This window comes from Labeo rohita, chromosome 17, assembly GCF_022985175.1.
Source record: "Labeo rohita strain BAU-BD-2019 chromosome 17, IGBB_LRoh.1.0, whole genome shotgun sequence".
NCBI classification, from domain to species: Eukaryota; Metazoa; Chordata; class Actinopteri; order Cypriniformes; family Cyprinidae; genus Labeo; species Labeo rohita.
Window position 1 is genome coordinate 14,116,402 of NC_066885.1, and position 24,988 is coordinate 14,141,389.

Genomic DNA, 24,988 nt, shown 5'->3' on the forward strand with positions numbered 1-24,988 from the left:
AAAGATTAGGGTAAATTTAACTTATTTTGTCTTTTGGGAAACATTTAAGTACCTTCTAGTAGCTTCTAAAGGGCAGTACTAAATGGAAAAAAATATGATATTTAGGAAAAATAAGAAAAATGTATGCATCTTCATTCTGTTCAAAAGTTTTCACCCCCAAGCTCTTAACGCATCGTTTTTTCTTCTGGAAATTACGTTATTTAGTCATTAATTTTAGCACAAACATGCCTTTTTTATTTAGATTAGATTTGTTAGTATTGCAGTTTTGTTAAAACAAGCCATTTATGTACTTTTTTTTATTGATCATGACAGTAGTAACTCATCAGATGATTGAAAAAAAAGTTGTATATCTATACACACAGTAAGTTGAGTGCAATTTGTTTTTTTACAGAGCCAGTTCAGGTTTCTGTATTGCAGTAGTGATGTTATACAGTCTATGATATGCACTGGTACCTGATTTGCATAATTCCTGCAGTGAATTGACTGTTAAAACAAAATTGTTTATTTGAGCAGCATGTGCAAATAAGCAGCGTTATCAGCGGGCGCAAATCATTTGTAGTGAATCTCCACCTTCTATCTCACCATGCCGCATGTATAAGATTAAACACGCATATATTTATTCTATACCCATGCCCACACCCATATCCCCAAACACACACACATATACAAGTCAGCTCATATTGATTTGGTGTGGCTCCTCCTTGTGTTAAGGAGCAGACATGATCTGAATTTTAAAGAGGTTACATTACTTCACCCCCTCTCTCTCCTGCGTTCCCTGTCTCGCTTACATGCGGTGTAATGTGGCCTTTGGTAAATCGCAGTTGAAAAGTGGCTCTATTTTGGCTCATTCCCGGTTGCTAAGCGCAGATCTAATTGCTGGCAAATGTTTCTGGACGCTGTAAGTCAAACTGTGCGTGAATGTGTGGTTTCGGCATATAAATAAAGCTAATAGCTCTGGATCTCATTCCAGTCCAGCTGCACTGACCTAAACCTGGTATACCTGAACATAAAAGTATGTTCACATCACTGCAGTCTCTAACTCACTGTAATGCAGCAGCGACGGGCAATCAGCTGCAAGCATTGCAGCAAGAGTGTGCGAGTTCAAGCTTCCTGACTGTCCCGCAGCTGCTCTATAAAACGTGTCTGCACATCCTCTAGAAGCATCGATCCGAAGATAATTTCCAACAGGAAGTGGTTGATGAACTGTATAAGCTCTATATGTATTTTAAGGAGCTGAATTTGAATTAGGTTGTTGTTGTGTGTGTGTCAGGAGCTTTTCCGATCAAGGCTGCTGCAATGCAGTTATGCTAATGAACAGATAATGTCATATCATTGTGTGTGTGTGCTGCATTGTTCCTCTCTGTGTCTTTCATAAGTGTGAGCGCGTGTGTTTGTGTGTGATCTCGTGTTGCAGTGTTTGGTTTCTGGTCAGGCATGAATTGGAGCAGCTTTATGTAACACCCTGATCAGAGATTCAAGACCCCGAGCGTATCCCACAAACCCCTGCCCATTTGGCTTAATCTAAAGCAAGCTTTGATTTCCTGCAGGCTCAAATTTGAGCTGCTAAAGAGAGACAGGCGCTCTCGGAGGGGAACGTGGTACACACGCATAAAGCCGCTGTCATCTACTGTAATGGATAACAAGGAGAGAAATGCTGTATTGAATTCAAGAGGCTTCAAGGTGTGTGTGTTCATGTCGATCATGTCAAGAGTCCTTCTGGGTGTGTGTGGTGTGTCCAGTCACCAAATATGCCCATATGAATAGTAAAAATGAAGATTGCCGTCATTGTAAAGATATTTACACTTCCAGTCAAAAGTTTTTGAACAGTAATATTTTTAATGTGTTTTTTTTTAAAGAGTTCTCTTCTGCTCACCAAGCCTGCATTTATTTGATCCAAAGCACAGCAAAACAGTAATATTTTTACTATTTAGAATAACTGCTTTCTATTTCAATATATTTTAAAATGTAATTTATTCCTGTGATCAAAGTTAAATTTTTAGCATCATTACTCCAATCTTAAGTGTCACATGATCCTTCAGAAATCATTCTAATATGTGACCCTGGACCACAAAACCAGTCTTAAGTCACTGGGGTATATTTGTAGCAACAGCCAAAAATACATTGTATGGGTCAAAATTATTTTTATTTTATGCCAAAAATCATTAGGAAATTAAGTAAAGATCATGTTCCATGAAGATATTTTGTAAAATTTCTACTGTAAATATATCTAAACTAAATTTGATTAGTAATATGCATTGCGAAGAACTTCATTTGGATTGTATCTCGGCCAAATATTGTCCTATCCTAACAAACCATACATCAATGTAAAGCTTATTTATTCAGCTTCCATATGATGTATAAAGCTCAATTTAAAAAAAATGGACCCTTATGACTGGTTTTGTAGTCCATGGTCACATATGCTGATTTGCTGTTCCAGAAACATTTTATTATTATTATTATTATTATTATTATTATTATCAACATTTAAAAAGTTGAGTAAATTTTTTTCAGGATTCTTTGATGATTAAAAAGATCTAAAGATCAGCATTTATCTGAAAAAAAAAGATTTGTAACATTATACACTATACCATTCAAAACATATATATATTTAAAGAAATTATTACTTCATATTATCATCAAAAGTGATGGTAAAGACATTTAAAATGTTACAAAAGATTTCAGATAAATGCTGTTCTTCTGAACTTTCTATTCATCAAAGATATACAAATAAACTTGAATTTAATTAAATTGAATTTGTGAATCAGACTACACATATCGTGCTGTATGTTTGTGTTTGCGTGCTGCTTGACAAATGTGTTTTGTCATCATTATTTCATAACACATCTTTATCTTGTTGAATTATTTTTCGACTCCAAACTTACATTTTTAACTATGTAAATATCATTTATTTTGCTTTTACACTGGAGGTTCTGCAACGGCCGTTACATTGTTCAACACTGGTTGTGAAAAGGTGTGGATGATCTGACAGTCTATTTAGCAGGTGATTGTGTGTTATGTGGTCACACTTTGTCTCATCCAGAGCACAAACTGTTAACATGTTTGGGTTTTGATATGTTGACTGCTTGTGAAACAACAACCTTTGTGTTTTCATTCTTTTGAAAGATAAAACTTCGGACGCTATTCACGTAGCTTGAGAACACTCCTAATTAACATCTCACCTACAACACACACTTACAAAATCACTTTGTTTTCTGTCAGATTCAATAGCCATTGTCTAATACAATTATAAACATGATACATCATTTGGAATGAGAGAGGGAGATATTAGAGGAGTAATTAAATAAAGCAAGTGTCCAGTAACTACGGGTGACAGATGTAACAACAGATGTCAAAGACTCTTGAAAAGAACAAAACGTACAAAGAATAAATAGGAAAACTACCGGACATACACACACACGTACTAAAATGGCACGTGCTGTCATTTTAAATCCTTTGTGTGCATGTAAAAGCAGTTCTATGACTTATTGATGTAGCATTAGAGCACTGCCGTGACCTGAGCTGAACCTAACCCACATTCAGATGAGAAGTGAAGAGGGTCATTCCCACACGCCGTCACACACACACGCACATACAGCTTCCTGCACCTGACAGTGTGGATCTGGAAACAATCTAACACTGTGTTTCTGTGACAACCAATGGGATGGAAGGAAGATGAAATTATCTTTGAGAAGCGAGAGATAAAGAGAGACAAACAAAGATAGACGATGTTTGCGTTTATTAGTCTTCCCTAAAGCGTACGCTCTATCTTTCTTACCTCATTCTCTCTTGCTTTTCTTCACTGTCTGTCTTTCGTGCTGTAGCACCTGTGTCTTAATTGAAGATCGATGAATGTTGGAAGTGACTGTGCGTTTCTGTAAGACTCTAAGTCTGGATATTGTTCAGTTGGCACTGATGTTTTGTTACAAAAATGTTTTACTGAGCGAACATGATTTTTCATAATCACTCTGCTTTAGTCGTCACAGTCTTCAGAGCTTTATTTAAATTTTGTGTTTTTTTACATCTTAAACTAAATGTTTATGCAGTGAAACATAAAATGTCAATCAATTATCATTCTTGTAAATTTGTTGAACAAAGCCATTATTTTTGTTTTCTTTGCGCACAAAAAGTATTCTTGTAGCTTCGTAACATTAATGTCAAATGGACTGTTTTATCAATGTCCTTACTACCTTTCTGGGTCTTGAATGTGTTGCGTTGATGTCTATGCAGGGTCAGAAAGCTCTTGGATTTCATCAAAAATATCTTAATTTGTGTTCTTAAGATGAATGAAGATCTTACAGGTTTGGAATGACATGAGGGTGAGGAATTAATAACAGAACTTTAATTTTTGGGTGAACTATTCCTTTAAAGTCGAATCAAATTATGAAGTAAATTCATAGTCCATTTTACTTCCACAATGTGACTTATTTTAGAGTGAAACTTGATATTCAGTGAGAAAAAAAGTAGGCCACCAGAGTCAATTTAGATTTCCTTTTGACTTTAATCATGACATCAGACCAATGTGACATGGTTGGTTGTGGAGATTTTATGGTTGTAATGTTGTGCGTTACGGTTGCTTTTGGATAAAGGTCATGCAAACGCAGCAGCAAGTGGTCTGAATGTGTGTATGAAAGATTTTCCTTCTGGTTTTGATGATGATGTTAGCCTTGGAGGTGGAGGTTTGTATTCAAAATTCTGGAGGACCAAAAACTGTGAGGAAAAAGCTTGAGAGTTCACAAGTCAGAGCTAAATGAATGGCTGTTTAAACTCCATCTGCATATCCATTGATTTAATTTAATATGCAACTGAAGCTGTTATAAATCTTGTAAATATGCAGCGCTGACTAATTCACAAGATACTGACTGCATTTGAGAACAGTACAGATTTTAAATTCATACCCAAGCCCACAGAAGCCATGAAATATTATTTTTATATTGCAATTTGCCAATTCTATTAGCCACATTATATATGAATATTTATAGATTATTTAACAAAATATTTATTTATTTAAAGGGCTGTAAATTGAAATTAATTTTGCGTGATTATTAAATAAGATTAAGCTGTACGAATATTAATTATTATGACTGGCAAACTTGATTACAAAATAAATTATGTTGGCCAGTGATAGCTTATGGATAATGATATGGAAATAAAACAATATATAGACTTGTAAAAGTGCTTTATAAAGTTTATTCAGTTCTTTCATCTACAGTAATGCAATGTCTTTGAATTATGACTTGAATTATAAATAATGAATTAATTTGGTGGCTTTCCTCAGCATATATTTATTTATGTGATGAATTTAATGTGCTTTAAGTAAATAAACATATTATGTAATGTATAATGTACATTAAATGTGACCCTGGACCACAAAACCAGTCATAAGGGTCAAATTTTTTGAGATTGAGATTTATACAACATCTGAAAGCTGAATAAATAAGCTTTTTGTTGATGTATGGTTTGTTAGGATAGAATTTTTGGCTGAGATACTACTATTTGAAAATCTGGAATCTTAGGGTGCAAAAAATCAAAATATTGAGAAAAATGTCTTTAAAGTTGTCCAAATGAAGTTCTTAGCAATGCATATTACTAATCAAAAATTACGTTTTGATATATTTACAAAACGTATATTTACAAAATATCTTAATGGAACATGATCTTTACTTAATATCCTAATGATTTTTGGCATAAAAGAAAAATCAGTAATTTTGACCTATACAATGTATTTTTGGCTATTGCTACAAATATACCCATGCTACTTATGACTGGTTTTGTGGTCCAGGGTCACAAATGTACAAATAAATGTACAAATATGATATTATATAGTTATATAATAAAAAAAATTATACACTACCGGTCAAAAGTCTCTTCTGCTCACCAAGCCTGCGTTTATTTGATTTAAAACACACAAAAACAGTACAATTTTGAAATATTTTTACTATTTAAAATAACTGTTTTATAATTGAATACATTATAAAATGTAATTTATTCCTGTGATCAAAACACAATTTTCAGCATCATTACTCCAGTCTTCAGTGTCACATGATCCTTCACATGATCCTTCAGAAATCAATAAACATTTTATTATTATTATTATTATTATTGTCAATATTTAAAGCAGTTGAGTACATTTTTTTCAGGATTCCTTGATGAAAGATCCAAAGATTAGCATTTTTAAAAAATAAAAAACGTTTGTAACTTTATACACTATACCATTCAAAAGCTTGGAGTATAATTTTTTTGAAAAAAATAAATAAAATAAATAAATATAATTATAATAATAATAATACTTTTACTTAGCAAGGATGCTTTAAATTCACCAAAAGTGATAATAAAGACATTTATGATGTTACAAAAGATTTCAGTTTCAGATAAAAGCTGTTCTTATGAACTTTCTATTAATCAAAGAAACCCGAAATCTACCCAAGCTGTTCTCAACATAATAATAATAATAATAAAAGTTTTTGAGCAGCAAATCAGAATATTAGAATGATTTCTGAAGGATCATGTGACTGGAGTAATAATAATTCAGCTTTGAAATCACAGTAAATTACATTGTAAAATATATTCAAATAGAAAACAGTTATTTTAAAGAGTAAAAATATTTCAAAAATGTACTCTTTTTGCTGTATCAAATAAATGCAGGTTTGGTGAGCAAAGGAGACTTTAAAAAAAAAAAACATTAAAAATGTTGCTGTTCAAACACTGGTGTATATATATATAGTAGAGTGCTATGAGGTGGTTTAAAAATATTAGTTTATAAAATAAATTAAGGATTCGGCCAATATAAATAGATTTTGTGGAGCGAGTAGAAAAATCTGAGGGAATATTGATTGTATCTGTATTTGTGAGTGTGTATTTACAGTCAGTGAGGCTGCTTTCTCTCTCTTTCTGTCTCTCTTGCATCATCCTTTTATTCTGCTGGTCTGCCTGTGCACGACTGCATGCCGTTTATCTATCTTCTTTTTCCCTTGGCCTGTCTTTTCCTCACTCTTTTCTTCCTCTGCCTCTTTCTCTTTCTCTCCCCCTCTCTCCAGCAAAACAATAAAAGTCAGGATAATTGATGACGAAGAATACGAGAAGAACAAGAGCTTCTTCCTGGAGATCGGAGATCCCCAGCTCGTAGAGACCAATGAGAAGAAAGGTGGGGGGCGTGGCCTGAGCCTGCGGAGGAAATCACACATACAACACACACACACACTCACTTAACACCAGCCAGCTCTGAACCCTCTCTGCTCTGGATCATCATCGGGATCAGCTACAGGCCAAACTACACCATCGACAGCCCTCCGGCCAGGCCCTCGCGTGTGCTTGTTTGTGTGCGTGTATGTGTGTGTGTATCATGCATGCATTATTCCAACCCCCCTCCTGTTGTCTTGTTTCTGCAGGAAGACGATATCAGTCAGGGTTCTCAATCGAGAGGAATACGATAAGCAATGCAGCTTTTGCATAGAGCTACAGACGCCACTTTGGAGAAGGAGAGGATGGACAGTATACAGAGGTTTCTCTCCCTCTAACAGTGTCTCCTTTGCTTTTTACTCTTCTCTTCCTCTGGGCAGAGTCTTACCTTCTCTCTTTCTCTTCTGGTGTCGGTGTGCTGTCTTACTAATTTAATAATATTTATTTGCTTTCTCTGATTACACAACTACTCACACGATAACACGTATACATTCCGCATACACTGAAGTAGCCAAATTCTACTTGGATTATTGCTCCAAAACTGACATAAATTAACACTTTTTTCAAAAGTATGATATGACCCATTAAAGGATTTGTTGACTTCCAGAACAAAAATGTACAGATAATGTACTCACCCCCTTGTCATCCAAGATGTTCATGTCTTTCTTTCTTCAATCATAAAGAAATTGTTTTTTGAGGAAAATATTTCAAGATTTCTCTCCATGTAATGGACTTCTATGGTGCCCCCAAATTTGAACTTCCAAAATGCAGTTTAAATGCAGCTTTAAAGGGTTCTAAATGACCCCAGCCGAGGCAGAAGGGTCTTATCTAACGAAACGATTGGTTATTTTCTAAAAAGAAATTATCATTTATATACTTTTTAACCTCAAATGCTCATCTTGTCTAGCTATGTTTTTTTTTTTTTTTTCTGGTCATGACAGTTAGGGTACGTCTAAAAACTCCTGTCTTATTTTCTCCACCAACTTCAAAATCATCCTACACTCCTAAAAATAAAGGTGCTTTAAAAGATTCTTCAAGCAATGCCATAGAAGAACCATTTTTGGTTCCACAAAAAAACATTCAGTCAAAGGTTCTTTAAAGAACCATCTCTTTTTTTTTTTTTTTTTTTTTTCTTTTTTAATCTGAAGAACCTTCTTTTGCCACAAAGAACCTTTTGTGAAACAGAATGGTTCTTCAGAAGTTTGAGGTTCTTCTATGGCATCGGTGAAGCACCTTTATTTTTAAGAGTGTACATCGCTGTTTTTACCTTTTTTTGTAAAGGGTGTTTGATGATCTTTGCATGATTACTTTGTTAAACTCCAGGTTGGTACTTCGGCAGCGATGAAGGTCGATTTTGAAGTTGGAGGAGAAAATGAGATGGAGTTTTTAGACGCACCCTAACTGTCATGACCAGAAAAAAACAAGACGAGCGTTTGAGGTTACAACGTATATAAATTGCAATTGAAAAAAAAAAAATCAACAACCAATCATTTCACTAGATAAGTTTAGAGCCCTTTAAAGCTACATTTAAACTGCATTTTGGGGGCACCATAGAAGTCCATTACATGGAGGGAAATCCTGAAATGTTTTCCTCAAAAAACATAATTTCTTTACGACTGAAGAAAGAAAGACATGAACTTCTTGGATGACAAGGGGGTGAGTACATTATCTGTACATTTTGTTCTGGAACTGAACTAATCCTTTAATTTAAAGTCAAAATCACCTATTATGCAATCGTTGTATAGTTTACCATATACGGTGTGTTCAGGATTTTTGCAGGTTCAGAAAGAAAGCTTCAAAGTGAATTGTTTAATTTCGTTTCCTCGCAATAATCTCATAACTAGACACAAAGGAAACGTCAAGACACAACAGCAAATGAGTTGAGATGCTGCGCTGTAAATCATGAGGAGAGATTAGGGGAGCTAAAAAGCCTCAGCGCTCAAGATTGTGAGCTGTCTTCAAAGCCAAGGCTGTTTGAGTGTGTTTCATCTCAAATTTAGATAAACATTATTTTCCTGGAAACAAAACGGCTCTTTTTCCCATGAGGCACTTTAATGTTTTGATGTGTATCAGATGTTTTTATCACATTTATATTTACTTCTAAATATTCATTTGGTTTTGGTTAATGCTGTGTTTTAGCATGATTGATGTGAGATACAATAAAAAGAGATCCAGAGCTTAAGACATGGAAAATAACAGAGAGGTTACGCATTTTTTGATGTTTTGCCAATCATCCGTACGACTTCATCAGTGATTAACAATAAAACTGATTAAGACACTCAGATGAGTGGCGAATCGTCTTCGTAATAATTAATAATCAAGTCCAGTTGCCTATGATTAGCTTTGCATGTAGGACATGTGAAAGTACCCTGGATGATTCAAAACCTTTATGCAGTAGACGAGAGAAGAGATTGTTTATTACAAAAGAAATAAGAAAAGAAGAGACACTAGAAATATAAAGGACAGCAGAAGAGATGGTTGGATGAGAATGAAAGGAACGGATGGCTGGATGGATGTTTGTGTGTGTGTGTGTGTGTGCAAGCTTCCGATAGAACACAATAGCTTGTTTTCAAGGACAAAAACAAGGAAGAGAGAACCTTAGCCTATTAAATCAATATCAATTTACACACACACACAAACCTGACACATAATCTTCATGTTGTTTCACATCTACAGACAAAAGAAAAATATGCAGCATCTCATTCAATTACTAACAGATCACAGTATCAAAATGTAACCAAGTTATTTTTAATTGCCCTTACTTTATTATCCTTAAGAAGTGCTACATTTTCTGTTGGTCTTTAATTTAATTTACTTCCTGTCCAACATTTTCTGTGGATGTGTCACACTCACTCCTCAGTGAGGCACATAGATCTACATTGTGCCTAAAATGAATTACATTGATTACCAGCTGGTTCATTTAAAAACCAAGAAGAAAAAAAAAAGATATGGTATTGAATAGTTTGATGTTGACATGACCTCAGTGGTTCCCAACCCTTAGTCCTTAAAGGCCCCTTCACGTATTACAAATTAGGTTATTATTATTATTTTTTAAGATATATTTTTGGCATTTTCGCATAGGACAAATGCAATGACAGGAAACGAAGTGGGAGAGAGAGAGTGGAGCCCAGAGCACAATGGCGCTACATGTCGGTGCGCTGCCCACAAGGCTATAGCCGCCGACATGTTATTATTTTAATTTATTGGATAATTATTTAATATTATTGTATTGCTTATGTTTCATCATTTAATGTATAATAATATCTATAGATTTTATATGCAATTATTTTTTCATAGTAAATAACATTACCTATCTTTAAATTTAGGATATTGGCATATTAGATTTGTATATTTATTTTCTGTATAGTTACTATTAGAATTCATGTGACTGACTCCAGAACTGTGTGTGATATCAATCAAACCTCTCTGACCCAATTATTGTTCAGCTTGTTCCTCTTCAGTTTTTCCCCAGCTAGTTATTGGTCAGTCTATTTTCAGCTGTTCATTTCATCTTGACTTGTTCTTCAGTACCTAATTGTTCAAACAGGTCCATTAAAGTTTGTCCAACCAGTTTTTGTTTTCAATTTAGGGAGTCCTTTACAATCAGCCAAACAAGACTGAACAACTTTTTTTAAAATGAGAGGCTGTTACACATGCTGAAACCATAAGCAATGCAGAGGCAAATTAGTGCATAAGACTCCAAAATACCAACCTGATCTCATGACGAAAATGTACATGTAGGAACTTTTTCGTAAGACGTGAAATATGTAGCACCATGTATGTTTCGTGACACATTCAATGTGACACATTCAGTGGCACTAACAGAGTGTTCTGCGATGATGGTTGTTTATGTGTCACCACAGTTCTGTCTTGAAATGTCCACCTAAACACCTAAACCTACCCGATAGTATGAACAAACGCGAATGTGGCGTAAAAATGCAGTCGCAAGCGTGCCATTTTAGCTTGTTTTTCGATCTCTCATTACTCAGCTCTTTCATCATGAGTCATGTTTTTCACAGTATTCGTACCCACCGATTCCACATCCTAACTCCAATTCCGTGCTAGCTGAGCTACCTTGCAAGCTTGTTACGTCCGGTGTTGTGCCCATTTTCGACCCCCTGCCAAAATATTATTCCCCTTTGTTGAAATCACTACATGATTGCCTAAATCTTAACCCCTCCCCCACAACTAACCCTAAACCTACCAATACTAGGGGGGGTAGTAATCTGGCCAGGGTCATAATTTGGCACAACACCTGTAAGGAAAATATATGGAGCTGTAAACTTAACTGTGTTTGAAAACAATTACAAGTACTTGCTGTTTTACCGCCTCTAGTGTTCATTAGAGGTTCAAGCACGTAGTGCTGAAACTATTGTAATTGTTAGAATGGTCACGGATCAGCGGTCTCCACATAAAACTAATCATGCAGACAAAACTGCAAGTCAAGGATACTTGATCATCTTGACATCACCAAGGCTCGCCCCAATCGGCCTGACGGGGGCACTACAGCAATCAAAAGTACAGATCGCTCATAACACCTAAACTGTCAGTCGTCATACATCGTTGGAATCCTTGGCTCATGCTAGATTCATGTCAAAATGTATTACTTCGCTTTTTTTTTTTTAAACCGACCTTTCCAAATAGTCATAGGTTTTTCACCCGATCAGAACCAAACCAGTGCAGAAAGATTCTCTGGAGAGTGAATATCAATATTTATCAAAAAAAAAGGGAGAACAGTGAGAACTTTCGATTCACTGTTGTAAAGGGGCGCCAAAACGTTCGAAAAGGGGCCACTTTTAGTAAAATGTCTATAACTTCTGAACAGAATGAGATATCTCCAGCAAACTTAGAGCACTTATGTAAGAGCTCAGTCAGAGGTCAAAGGGAAAACATTGTGAAGCTTGGCTACTTAGTGCCCAATAGCTATAACTGTGCAACCATTTGTCCTACCAACGTGAAAATCGGTGTGCATGGTCTTGGTCCGAAGTGCCACAAGTGTCTACAAGGGCATTTGCGTATCTCAAAAAACATGGTAGCCATTGACCGCTGAATTTTGAGCACCTGTTAGACAAGGTTAACGAAGGCTGATCGAAACTTGGTGGGCCTGTTTAATTCACAGCCCCAAAGGTTGGAGAGAAATTTGAAAGAAATCAGCCACTGGGGGCGATATCGCATTTTTCAAGGTTGTAAATGATTGCTTTTTTTCGCACATACGCATGATATTCATATCATATGATAGAACTGCTCTTTCCGGACAACTTTGCCTCTAGAACCACTGCTGTCAATCAAATAATTTGTTAAATGATTGAGAAGATAATAATTATCAAATAATTATCAAAAAAAAATTTAAATTCACCTTTTGGGAAGCTATAATGGGGTCATTTAAAAAAGGGGCCTGTCCAGATTTACCCAAAATCCTATAAAGCCTAAAGGAAAACCCCAAACTTTAAAAAGTTCCCACAGTTCCTAAACTTTCATCAGATTAGGTAGCAAAATGCATGATGTTTGTGGATAAAATTAACTGCCGTCAAAGGGACAAAGGCAGAAAGAGATGATGATATGTGAAAATTTTGTACCTCACAAATCAACAGGCAGCAAAGTGTGGAAAATGGGTAATTCATAAAAAAAACAGAACCTGCTGTCTAAGAAAGAAGGGATTACGCTGGAACAGTTGAACATAAAATATTAAGATAGAGAGATAGACTGTTTAGGCTACAGGAACGAGTTGCTCTACCATTAATCTGACAGCGAATCTTGTGCTGGAATCCTCCACTAATGCCTCAGGGTTCATTTGTGGCTTGAGATTTATTTGTTCCATTAGATATTTCATTCGTTTACGCAGCCGTTTCTGCCTATGAGGCTCATGTTTGTGTTAAGCTTGGGAATGTAGTCATCATAACATTGTTTTACGACTATTGCTGTTGTTGGCGTAGCGGTTATGCCAGCTGAGCTTGTGAGCTGAGAAGAAATATGAAATAAATGAGACAGAAAGAGAAAGTGATCGAAACAATATATGTGATAGGACTTGAAAAATTACATTTCCACTGAAATCACCATGGTGCTGCCCAAAGGATTTTTATTTCTCCTTTCCCAGGCCTTCTATTTTGTCTGTCCACATGAGCGTCTACATGTGTCTCTACTGTAACCTAATTGTTTTCCTTTCCAAACCTCATCATACCTCCGTGCCTTTAGGTCTGCATCTGCTGCTTTCCTTTGACCCTCTCATTTCATTGTGTGCGTGTGTGTGGATGTGGGTGATTGATTGGGCTAAACCCAGTCACATGATCAGGGGTTGCTTATATCACACACATACTTACCCAGAATCCCACTGGACCCATAGAAGCTTCATCACATGAAACAAATGAAGAAAAAATCCTGCCCCTAACATAGTTCTCATATACAGGGTCACAGTGGTCTGTGAGTATTAAATTATAAAAGTATGTTTCATGAAATGCTCCCATTTTCTAAATTTATCAACAAAGATCTGTGATTTTGACCTTTTAAAGGATTTTCCCCCACAGAGCCACATTTTTGTTTTTGTTCACTGTACCATCACATAATGTATTTACACAATCCAGTTTATCCACAGAAACCTATTGATCCACAAACAATAATTTAAAATATAAGGTGGCTGGTTTGCCAGGTTAGTTTTCTACTCTCTGACTGGTGCTTTTGTTTTCAGAGGAGGAGAAAGAGGCGGTGCAGGAAGAGGAGGAGCCTCTGACAGGTGAAGAGGAAGAGGAACGACGCATCGCTGAAATGGGGAAGCCGATGTTAGGAGATCACCCCAAACTGGAGGTTATCATTGAGGAATCCTATGAATTCAAGGTGTGTTTTAGCAACATATTTCTCGTATTCATTTATGCATAATTACATTAAAGCAACTTTCATCCAAAAATGACAATTCTGTCTCCATTTACTTACTTCACAATGTTCTAAGCCTGTAAAAAAGGATGATATTTAGAAAAATGTTTTAGTGTGCATTTGTCCATACAATGAAAGTCAACAGGGTCTGATGTTGTTTTGCGTAGTGTTCACTTTGTTAACAAAAACTATAGTGAAAAATGTTAATTAACAAGCTTTTTTCCATGACTAAAATGAGACGATAACACGTACGACAGTACGGTCAGTAAATGATAACTGTGACTAACCGTGAAGTTGCAATCTGGCCACCATGCGCAGGCTTCATTATAGAAGTGCCGACGATGATCTGAAAACACAGACAAACATGTAAGATGGATTGTGAGATGTTCAGCTCAAATAAGAGTCTCATTCAGCCTGTGTGTTTGTCATGAGATCTCGATTATTTTGTTTGTGATTTGGTTGCTGAATAAATTCAATTATTCATCCACTGTTGTTTTAATAGGATTGAAAATTTCACTAAAATAATTTTGGTTTTTGCCAGTTTTCATAATGTAGACAGAGAGAGTGCATATCTAAGTATTTGATATTAATTAATATATTAAATAGCCTATAATAAATCAGTACAATAGGTGACTCCTTGATTCTATTCGAGTATGCAATGTTTAAAAATCCTCGATTGCATTTTGCATGTGTCCAGTAATCAGTAAAATACCAGAAGGTGCGCATTCGACATAGTAAACCCATTTAAATATCAAAATAAAGCATAATGCTATTAAGAATTCACAAACGCTACGATTCAATTAAATAAATATATGCGATGCAGGTTTAATATTATGCCCTTGAATTATTTTACATGCGTGTAACGTGTCAGAGCGGCTCCGTTCACAGTAATGCTACTACACAAACATATCATCTACATGTGTGGAGCGTCTCAAACTCCATCTCTGGATATTGCTGTGAGTTTTGGGTTTATTATAACGTTCATCTGGGAACGCAACGTGCGTTATTTAATCAGATTAAATCACTATAAATCATCAGGTAAATCATTTGTAAACCTACGCAAACACAGGAGAATACATCATTATCTTGCTAACTGTTCATCGCAATTTCAAAATAAAAGTTTAAACCCTCACTCTGAGTTTACACGTTTTCATGTCCACATATTCAAGACGTTACAGTGGCTGTAGCTTTTCTGTTAAATATTAAAGATTAAGAGGACATTTGAATTAAATGTTGGTGAGTCAATATTAAACACGGGTTAGATGGAATTTAAAGTGTAAAAACACTCGTCAAATTTCTTGTTTTTGATCATTTATTTGAGCTAATTATTATTGCCTCATTGCTATTATGTATGTATTTTAAGTCATTTTAAAGGCTATGGTTCACTCAGGTCTATTTTTATTAATACAAAAAATATAATTATCTAACTATTAGATTAATCGTCAGAATAAACAACAGAATAAACAATTAATCGATTACCAAAAATAATTGTTAGTGACAGCCCAGTTTATCAGTTGTCGAAAATGTGTGAAAATGTGTGAAAATGTGCGTTTAGTCGACTAAACCATGACCATTCAAAAACAGGACAAGGTTGACTAAATATGATAAGTAAAAAGTATGTTCAACACAATACTAAGACTAGGACTAAGACTAATTTAAAAGACCAAGACTAAATTAAAAATGGCTGACAAAATTGACACATTTTGCGTTCTTTAAAATATCTTCTGTTATGTTCTTGTAAAAAAGGTCAAACAGGTTTGTAATCACATAATGTCTGTGTGAACAACTAAAAATTTTATTTTTGTATGAGCTATGCATTTATGCATTATCTTATAGTTTTATAGTAAATAGGATAGAATTTACAAGTTTAGTCAATTATAAAGTTAAATGTAATGCAATTATGATGCAATTATAAGCTTTAATTATAAACTATGTTGAAGAAAACTTTAAACATATACTTTTTATTATTATTTTCTATAATTTTTATTGACAAATGTTATTTATAGCTGCTGCATAAGTTTTAAACTATCTTAAAAATTAGTCATCTAATTTTTTTCTTTAAGACTGCTCAACAATTTGTACAATTCGGTTACATAAAAAAATGTAGAATATGCTAAGTTAAATCCAAAATATAAGACTAATTACCCCCTTGGTTAACTGTTCTTAAGACGCTGTCTTAGCATAGAGGCTAAGTTTATGCAAGTGGCCCTGGGTTGCTACATTTAGAATCTACTAACCTTTTAGGTCACATATGAATCAGACCGCAAATGTGTCGATACCTATTTTTCTGTCAAAAAAAACAACTTATGGAAACACAAGACACTATCATTCCTGTCCGATAAGTTCAGAGATTTTAAACGTTGACATCTCATCGATCGCCTACACACACTTCAGGACCATCCACATGCACACGCATGCACTTTAGCCCACACGCACTTGCCGTGCAGTAACATACACACACTCCAATCCCACACACACTTTACAGCAGGGCAGACCAGAGAGCAGTCAGAAGCACTCGATGAACTGTAATCCACCTTGTCTGAAGTGTGTGCATGTTTGTTTATTCCTGTAAAGTTGCACTGGACTATAATGAAGCGATCATTCATTTTCTTTGTGTGCTCTCTCCCTCACTTTTCTATAGAACACAGTTGACAAACTGATTAAAAAGACAAACTTGGCTCTTCTGGTTGGCACCAACAGCTGGAGGGACCAGTTCATCGAGGCCATCACAGTCAGCGCTGGTGAGTGTTTCGGTGTGAGGAGCCACTGGGAGGTCTGATTTAGAGATTCATTAAAAAAAGAACACCTTGTGCAAGACCGCAATCACTAATAAGTGTTGCCAGAAGTGTCTGCAAGGCTTTTACAAAATAAATTTTTTGTTACTTTGTTTTTGATTGGGTTATCAGGGGTGTCCAATCCTGCTCCTGGGGGGCCACCTTCCTCTAGAGTTCAACCTGCTCTAATACACCTGCCCGGAAGTTTTTAGTAATCCTAAAGAGCTTGATTAACTGGTTCAAGTGTGTTTAATAAGGTTAAATCTAAGCTCTGCTGAAGGTTTGCCCTCCGGGAGCAGGATTAGAAATCCCTGGGTTATATAGATTGCATCAAATGTTGCTTGTTTATGGTTTCCTTTTGAAATTTAAAAAGCACCGGTACTCGCTGCTGTAAAGCGCCCCCTGGTGGCTGCCCTGCTTCACTTCACACAAAGGATTCTCCATTCTTTTTATAAAGGAGAGAAAGAAAGTAGATGGAGGTGGAGAAAGAGAAAAACGATAAAGGGCTTTTTTCGGTTTGTTTTCTCTAAAGTAATTAGCACTCGCAGCACGACCTCAGAGAGACTGATGATCATAGAGGCTGCTGCTCTAGCCGTGTAAGTGTGTGTGTGCGTGTTTGTTTGGATCAGGTGTTTGTGACTTAGTGATTCACACTTGAACACCTCTCGGTGTGCCAATTTGTGCTCTGGGGCAAAGCAAGGTTAAAAGCCTTTGTGTGTGTGTTTGTGTGTACATCTGTGTTGCTCTGCTGTCAAAACTGACCTGTAATCACCAGTACTATACTGCTAGACATAGCATTCTGTCAAACCAAGTCTTTTCATAAAGCATCTAAAAAAAGGTCTTTTCATGATTCTTGTTTGTTTACATTTTTTGTGTCTTAGACATGTCAGGCCAGGTTGTCAGTATGTGTATTTTTGTGTTGTATATTAAGATTTGAAGTCATACAGACAATTTATATGATGCTTTTTGTCATTTTTTGGACCTTGGCAACCCCTGGTCACCACCTTCGTTATGGAAAAAGTCAGCGTGAACGTCCTACCTAACATCAAACATGCATAAATCATTTCCATCATTGATAGATGACAAATGGAAAACTGTTTTATTTTTTATCTAATGCCACTGAGGACAGAACCGAGATTTCTCCATGACTTTTTTATCAGGACACGCAGACACGCACATGCACATATACGTAAATGTACACAGATAGGGACAAAGAAGCGGAAAAGGTCTGCGGCTAATGGCAGTAAATTGAAGAGTTTAAAGATTAGAAGCTTTGCTAAATGTCAAACTCTGCAGCACAGCGAGATGATTTATATCGAAAGATAAGGAGAGAGTAAACACAACATGAGTACTGATTGTGTGGGGCTTTACTTATCTAGATTGGCCAAAAAATTGTCCCCAGATATTAGCTACATGTGACGCAAACCTCCATTTGGAAACATTTGGGGATGTCCTTAATCGGGCAAATGATTCATGAAGCATTTTCTCATTAATAATTTATAGTAAACAAAACAATAATAAGTAATCGTTGAGGGTTAGGAACAGTGTTGTTATTGTTAACTAAAACTTTGAAAAAAATTAATTGAGTAATTGAAATAAAGCTGAAAGTATGAAATATAAACTGAAGTGCTAAATTTACATAAAATATAACGTGATGAGATTTTGTCCTCAGCCAAAGCTATTTGCTCTGAAACAAATAATGGTTAAAGGAGACTAAAACGACCAAACGTTAGATTTACCCAAAATGAATATTATCTCATGTTTAACCACTATAAAGACAGCAGAGCCAGGGGCTAATTCCAGAAGAACTGGAACTCCAGAAGAGGCTGTTCCCGGCGGGTTCATGAGCGTTGAATGGCCGTTGACGCCCTAGAGCAGGGGCGGCGAACTCCGGTCCTGGAGAGCCGCAACCCTGCGGAGTTCAGCTCCAACCCTAATTAGAACTCACCTGCCTGTAGCTTTCTAGTAACCCTTCAGACCTTGATTAGCTTGTTTAGATGCGTTTGATTAGGATTGAAGCAAAACTGTGCAGGTCTATGGCTCTCCAGGACCGACGTTTGCCACCCCTGCCCTAGAGCTCACATCTCCGAAAACACTAAAGCAAATTGACATTATCTTTATTAACAAACTCCATATCTGAAGTCTGAACAAGTACATTCTTACCTTAAAAAAACTCTTAAAACTACATTCAGTGAGACAAAAACAGCATTATGTATAAAATTATAGTGGATTTGGGCGTCCACCATGACACCTGCTGTGAGAAATACCGCAAACGGAGTGATACAAATGGAGAAACGGTTAAAGTTACGATATTACTAGAATATCGCACTCCTCTCAGCCAATCAAATTTGAGGACCATGTGATATAGAGACATCTGCGCCGGCGGAAATTCCAGAAGAATTGGCCGAGGTGAGGCGGCTCTCAGTAGGTTCATGAGCTTTGAACGGCCACTGACGCCCTGAAGCTCACATCTCTGAAAACATTAAAGCAAATGATCAAATAAACGTTATCTTTATTAACAAAGTGCATATTTGAAGTCTAAACAAATACATTCTCCCTTTAAAAACTCTTAAAACTACATTCCGTGACAAAAACCAGTATTATTTCTAAAATTATATTGGATCTGGGCGTCCACCATGACACCCACTGTGAGAAATACCGCAAATGGAGTGATACAAACGGTGAAATGGTTAAAGTTTCAATATCACTAGAATATCTCAGTCCTCTCAGCCAATCAAATTCGAGGACCATGTGATATAGAAACATCACAGCCAGGTTCATTAGCGCTAAACGGCCGCTGACGCCCTGGAGCTCACATTTGTGAAAACACTAAGGCAAATTATCAAATAGACATTATCTTTGATAAAAAAAGAAAACTGCATATTTGAAGTCTAAACAAGTGCATTCTCACCTAAAAACTCTTAAAACTACATTCCGTGACACAAAAACAGTATTATTTATAAAAGTATAGTGGATTTGGATGTCTGCAGTGGCACTCGCTGCAAGAAATACCGCAAACAGTGAAATGGTTAAAGTTCCAATATCATTAGAATATCACACTTGTCTAAGACAATCAGATTTGAGGATATATATATATATATATATATATATATATACACAAAGCCCATCATTTAATGGTAATAAAATGAAAACGGAAAATGTACAAATAAAAACCAAAATTCAAAATATTAATATATAGTATAATAGTAAATGCATAATACTAAAATAATAATTGTAAGCTTATTTAAATTAAATTTATTTAAATGCTAAGTTTGTATAAAAACAATATAAATCTACTGTATGCCCTTATTAGGGCAAAATCATTTCCATATGCAAGCTTAATTTGACAAAACCTCTCTTTGAGAAAGACCGTAAAGGTCAGTCTGTAAAAACTATATTTAGATTTATATAAAACAGTATCTTACTTGATTTTGCTTCTCAAGTCAGTTTATCTTGTTTAAAGTTTTAATTGTCAATGACATTGTGCATGTGTGTATGTTGACTGTGGTCTGAAAGCAAACTGATGCTCTTTTATGAGGCGTTTACTCCCTTCGGACACACTGATGGACGGCACATAAAGCATCATGTTGACCTTCTCTGTCTCTTTAGCACAGATGTGTGCATATTTACACACACGTGCTGCAGTGACAGCAAACATCATCATGACCTTCAAATATTGGCCTGTGATGAAACACACATTACACTCATGTAGATGAGCTAACATTTCTGTCTGAATCTTCAAAAGCGACTCAGATGATTCAGTCTTCTTTGAATTATTTGAATTTTTGTCTTTTTCATCATCAGCGTGACTGTTCTGTCTGAGCATGTGTGCGTGTCTGTGTTCTAGCCTAAGCATCTACTTTATCAATAATCCTTTTAATCACAGTGTGCAATCAGGTTTTTGCCCGTGAACAGAATGGGTGTCTTAGCGAAACAATGACTAAATCCGCTGCCAGAGACTTGAATGCATTTGCTCTCAGCTGCTGCTGTGAATAGGCAAGATTTCTGAACATCCTGTAGCATCTAATCACACTTTAAAGGAACAGCCTCACCTGTCAGAGAGCGCCGTGTGGGCGTCTGGAAGCTGCTCTCTTTACGCTCTCAAGGAAACGCAGCACCAATGGAATATCAAACAGATTACAACCCCCCTGAACACACACACACACACACACACATACATGCACGCTGTCTGGTCTAGCTTATCGATAAAGGCTGTGTGTGTGAAGGTTTCAGCTATACTGCCAGCACAGCTGACCTGGTATGTGGTAAAAAAAATTTTTGTTATATTTTTTGAAGAAAAGTGGTGCCTAGTCAGTGCAAAACTCATTTCTACAGTAGCGTGTTTTGTAGGCAGTTTCCAGGTTGCTGCTGTGTGGTTGATAAGGTTTTCTGAGTTATTTTAAAGAGACAGTTCACCCAAAAATGAACCCTCATGTCATTCCAACCCCGTAAGACCTTCGTTCCTCTTCAGAACACAAATTAAGATATTTTTGATGAAATCCGAGAGTTTTCTGACCCTGCGTAGACAGCAAAACAACTACCATGTTCAAGGTCTAGAAAGGTAGTAAGGACATCATTAAAATAGTCCATGTGACATCAGTGGTTCAACCTTAATTTCATAAAGAGAGTACCTTGACTTATATAGATTTTTTATAGTGGGCTAGCAAACTAAAATGTAACCTTGAGATGTCATCCATTTCCATAGCACTAATGGTACAGGATGATGCCTGTGCCAAATTTCAGCACTTAGAGGTTTATTAACCTTCTATAAAGTCATATTTAATTATTTCTCGTTACTTTCTTCCAGGTGAGGATGATGATGATGAAGAATGCGGAGAGGAGAAGCTCCCCTCCTGCTTCGATTACGTAATGCATTTCCTCACTGTCTTCTGGAAAGTTCTCTTCGCCTTTGTCCCGCCCACCGACTACTGGAACGGATGGGCGTGTTTCGTGGTGTCAATCATTATGATTGGCGTTCTGACAGCTTTCATCGGAGACCTGGCATCCCATTTCGGCTGCACCATTGGACTCAAAGACTCCGTCACGGCGGTGGTGTTTGTAGCGCTGGGAACTTCAGTGCCAGGTGAGAGAGAGGGAAGTGGGTGACATAAAAAAAAAAAAACATACGCCTGTGATTTTTGTTTCAGCCACCCATGTTTGTATTTACATATAGTCATTTATCATAAAATGAGGATGTCCAAGCACTCGTGTGTGCGTGTACAGGCTATGATTATGATATATCATATAATTATGCAGACTAAAGCTCCTTGCTACATTGCACCTCCATATATTACCTTCATCAGTCATGATGACTGTTATTTAAAACAGAATTCACACACACACCACTATGTTCATGTAGAGGACACACATGCACACAGCCATAAAAAAGAGATTGGGTCTGCTGGAAGAGCAGTGCATGTTCACCATGTTTAGTATTCCAGACACACTGGACTGCTCATAGAGAAAATGCTGAGAGGGCAGAAAGCAGAAGCATTCCCATCTCTCTCTTTAATGCTGTTCTTCTCGCTCTTTACCTCACTCACTCCATTTCTTTTCATCCTCTATTTCTCGCCCTTTTGCTCTTCTCATCTCACTGCAGAAAATCATTTTCTTGCATTTCCAGCTTGCTTTCCAGTAAAAGCCATCATATATGGACAATGTCATGCACACTCAAGGACATAATTTTCTTATTTAGGGATAGTTCACCCGAAAATGTTATTATTGTCATTATTTACTCACTTTCTTGTCTATCCAAACCTGCATGACTTTATTTACTCTGTGGATTTTATAATGTTTTTCATCCATACAATAGAAGTCAGTGGGGTCCAGAACAACACTAGACACCACTGACATTCTGTGTGTTTCACAAAATAAAAAGTCATAAAGATATGGAATCTTTTTAACAAAAGGATACATTTCTGGCCCAAAATAGCAAAAGAAAGATTAATTAATTATTGATTGAGTAGCACAGTTTGTGTAAATGTAATATTGAAGAACTTCTGCAAGCAGTGTCCCATTTTTCATATTTATTTCAATCACTTTTTAGCTTTTTATAACTGCGTTTTATAATAAATGTTTATATTTTTCTAATAGAAAAATCCATTTCTCTGCATTTATGCAGAACAATTTATTAAAGTTAAGGGTCTCACAGTATACCAGTACTGATGATAACTGATATTTAAAAAATTAAATTTTGATATCATGTCACTAGAGGTTTTGCAGTATACCTGCATTGCCAATAACTTGGTGTTTAAAAAATGAAATAGGTCTGTCATCAAAAATAACACTGACATATTATTACTAATTAGGGCTGTCAGTCGATTAAAATTTTTAATTTAATTACTTAAATGATGTGTCGAGCTAATTAACTGCAAAATAATTTTGACTCTGAAAATACCCACAAAAGATTATTTAAAGCTATTTTTGGGTTAAATGAGAAAGTATCAAGCAGACATTACAAACTGTAGTTTTAGAAAGAACTATTTCATTTGATTCAACAAAATTTATTGCACACAAACATAAAAGAAAATAATTTGAGAAACATCTCTATTTTTTGTTCATATAATGAAAGTCATTGTTATCCAAACGGTCTTCAAAATACTTTCTTTTATGTTCCACTAAAGAAAGGTTTGAAATGACTTGAGGGTGAGTAAATGATGACAGAATTAAAACATTTTTGGGTGAGCTATCACTTAAATTTTTTTTATTATTATTATCATTATTAGTATTATTAGTATTATTAATTTTTTTTTTTTTTTTTATGAAATTATACTCTAAATAATAAACTAAATCTGCCAGCAGTTGGTGGTAAATGTCTTTGAGTTATTTACTTATTTGATTCAATTCGTTCAAATGGCTGATTCATTCAGGAATGAAGTAAATGGCACTCTTTATAACTGGGCCTTTGAATCATTGATTCACACGATTTCTTCAAAATGCAGATTCATTTAGAAACTAAACACCGTTGTGTTGCTTGGAGACGCGCAACAATTGTGTTATGGTATCAGAGGTAATGTATTCTGCAAAATTGAGAAAAACACATAATATAATACTTAACTGTTGTATAAAATCATTTTTAAGATTGTGATAGATCTGGATAAAATAAGCACTTGTGTCATATTACTCTCGCTGCCTGTGTGATATTGAGTGATATGAGGCAAAACACATATGGGGCATTTTTTGCACTAATATCTTGAATTTTAGAGCGTAACTGCATGTTATATTGCCCTGCATCAAATTTGTTAACAGTCAACTGTATGAAATATAAGATGATGTACGTGTCTGGGGTGGGACCAGCACGTGCTTAAAATATTTTAATCACGTTATCTTTTTCATAACTAATTAATTAAGTTAATGCATTAAACTGACAGCCCTATTAATAATGCATTGGTGTTTTTGAAAAAGAAACATCTAAAAGGAATATTACTGTTTTAAATTTAGTCACAGCCAGTAATGGCCATTTGAGCTGTGTGAGCTAAAACTCAAGAGCGAATGAACAGCAGTTAGCTGAAGTGTTTTGCCAGCAAGTTAATATAACACGCAAACACATCCTGTATGAGAATAATATATTATAAGCATAATATTAGGACTTGCATCTGCACAAAAGGATTCAAATGCACAAGTGAACTTAACTGTGCTACTTGAATGTGCTTTTTAATACATTCTGTTACAACAGTGTTCTCATTATAATGTTATGTTTGTGACAGATTGGTGCTGCACGTCTTGCACTTAACTGTATTTGCATTATAAAAGCAATTTTAGGCATCCTGGCATGCTTTTGAAGACGAATGTTTTGCAAAAAAAGATAAAACACAAAATCTAATCATCATTATTTAAATTTATATAGATACAGTTGGATATCCTTGTCATGAATTCTTTTGTCTGAGATAATTGTGTAATGAAATTTTAATATCGTGACTGCCTAAGTGGAAGTACTACAGATGTTTAGAAAAGTGCTGTAGTGGTTTTTGTTTTAGAAGAAAATTACATCCAAGAAAATTACATCTATCTAAAGGCCCCAGTGGGCCTTTAGATACATTGTACACTATCAGCTCAAAATAATTAAAATTGTTCCCTATCAGCTGAAATCACTTGCTAACTTATTACCTGCTTACAACTGTATGTGTGTTTGTGTGTGCGTGTTTGAGGAGGAAACTATATAGTCTGTGGGAAAA

General features: G+C 35.7%; 1 protein-coding gene across 4 annotated transcripts in view; it reads left to right on the plus strand.

Annotated features, from left to right (window-relative positions):
- Window positions 1-24,988, plus strand: part of slc8a1b (solute carrier family 8 member 1b) — a 131,128-nt gene that overhangs the window by 95,297 nt on the left and 10,843 nt on the right. For 3 of the 4 annotated variants that reach the window (XM_051133636.1, XM_051133635.1, XM_051133634.1), the window contains exons 3-6: window positions 7,386-7,498; window positions 13,859-14,004; window positions 16,682-16,781; window positions 21,622-21,897. In XM_051133636.1, the coding sequence (XP_050989593.1) occupies window positions 7,386-7,498; window positions 13,859-14,004; window positions 16,682-16,781; window positions 21,622-21,897 (635 nt within the window). Of the gene's footprint in view, window positions 1-7,034; window positions 7,142-7,385; window positions 7,499-13,858; window positions 14,005-16,681; window positions 16,782-21,621; window positions 21,898-24,988 lie in introns of all 4 variants that reach the window. The other variant, XM_051133637.1, reaches the window with a different exon arrangement.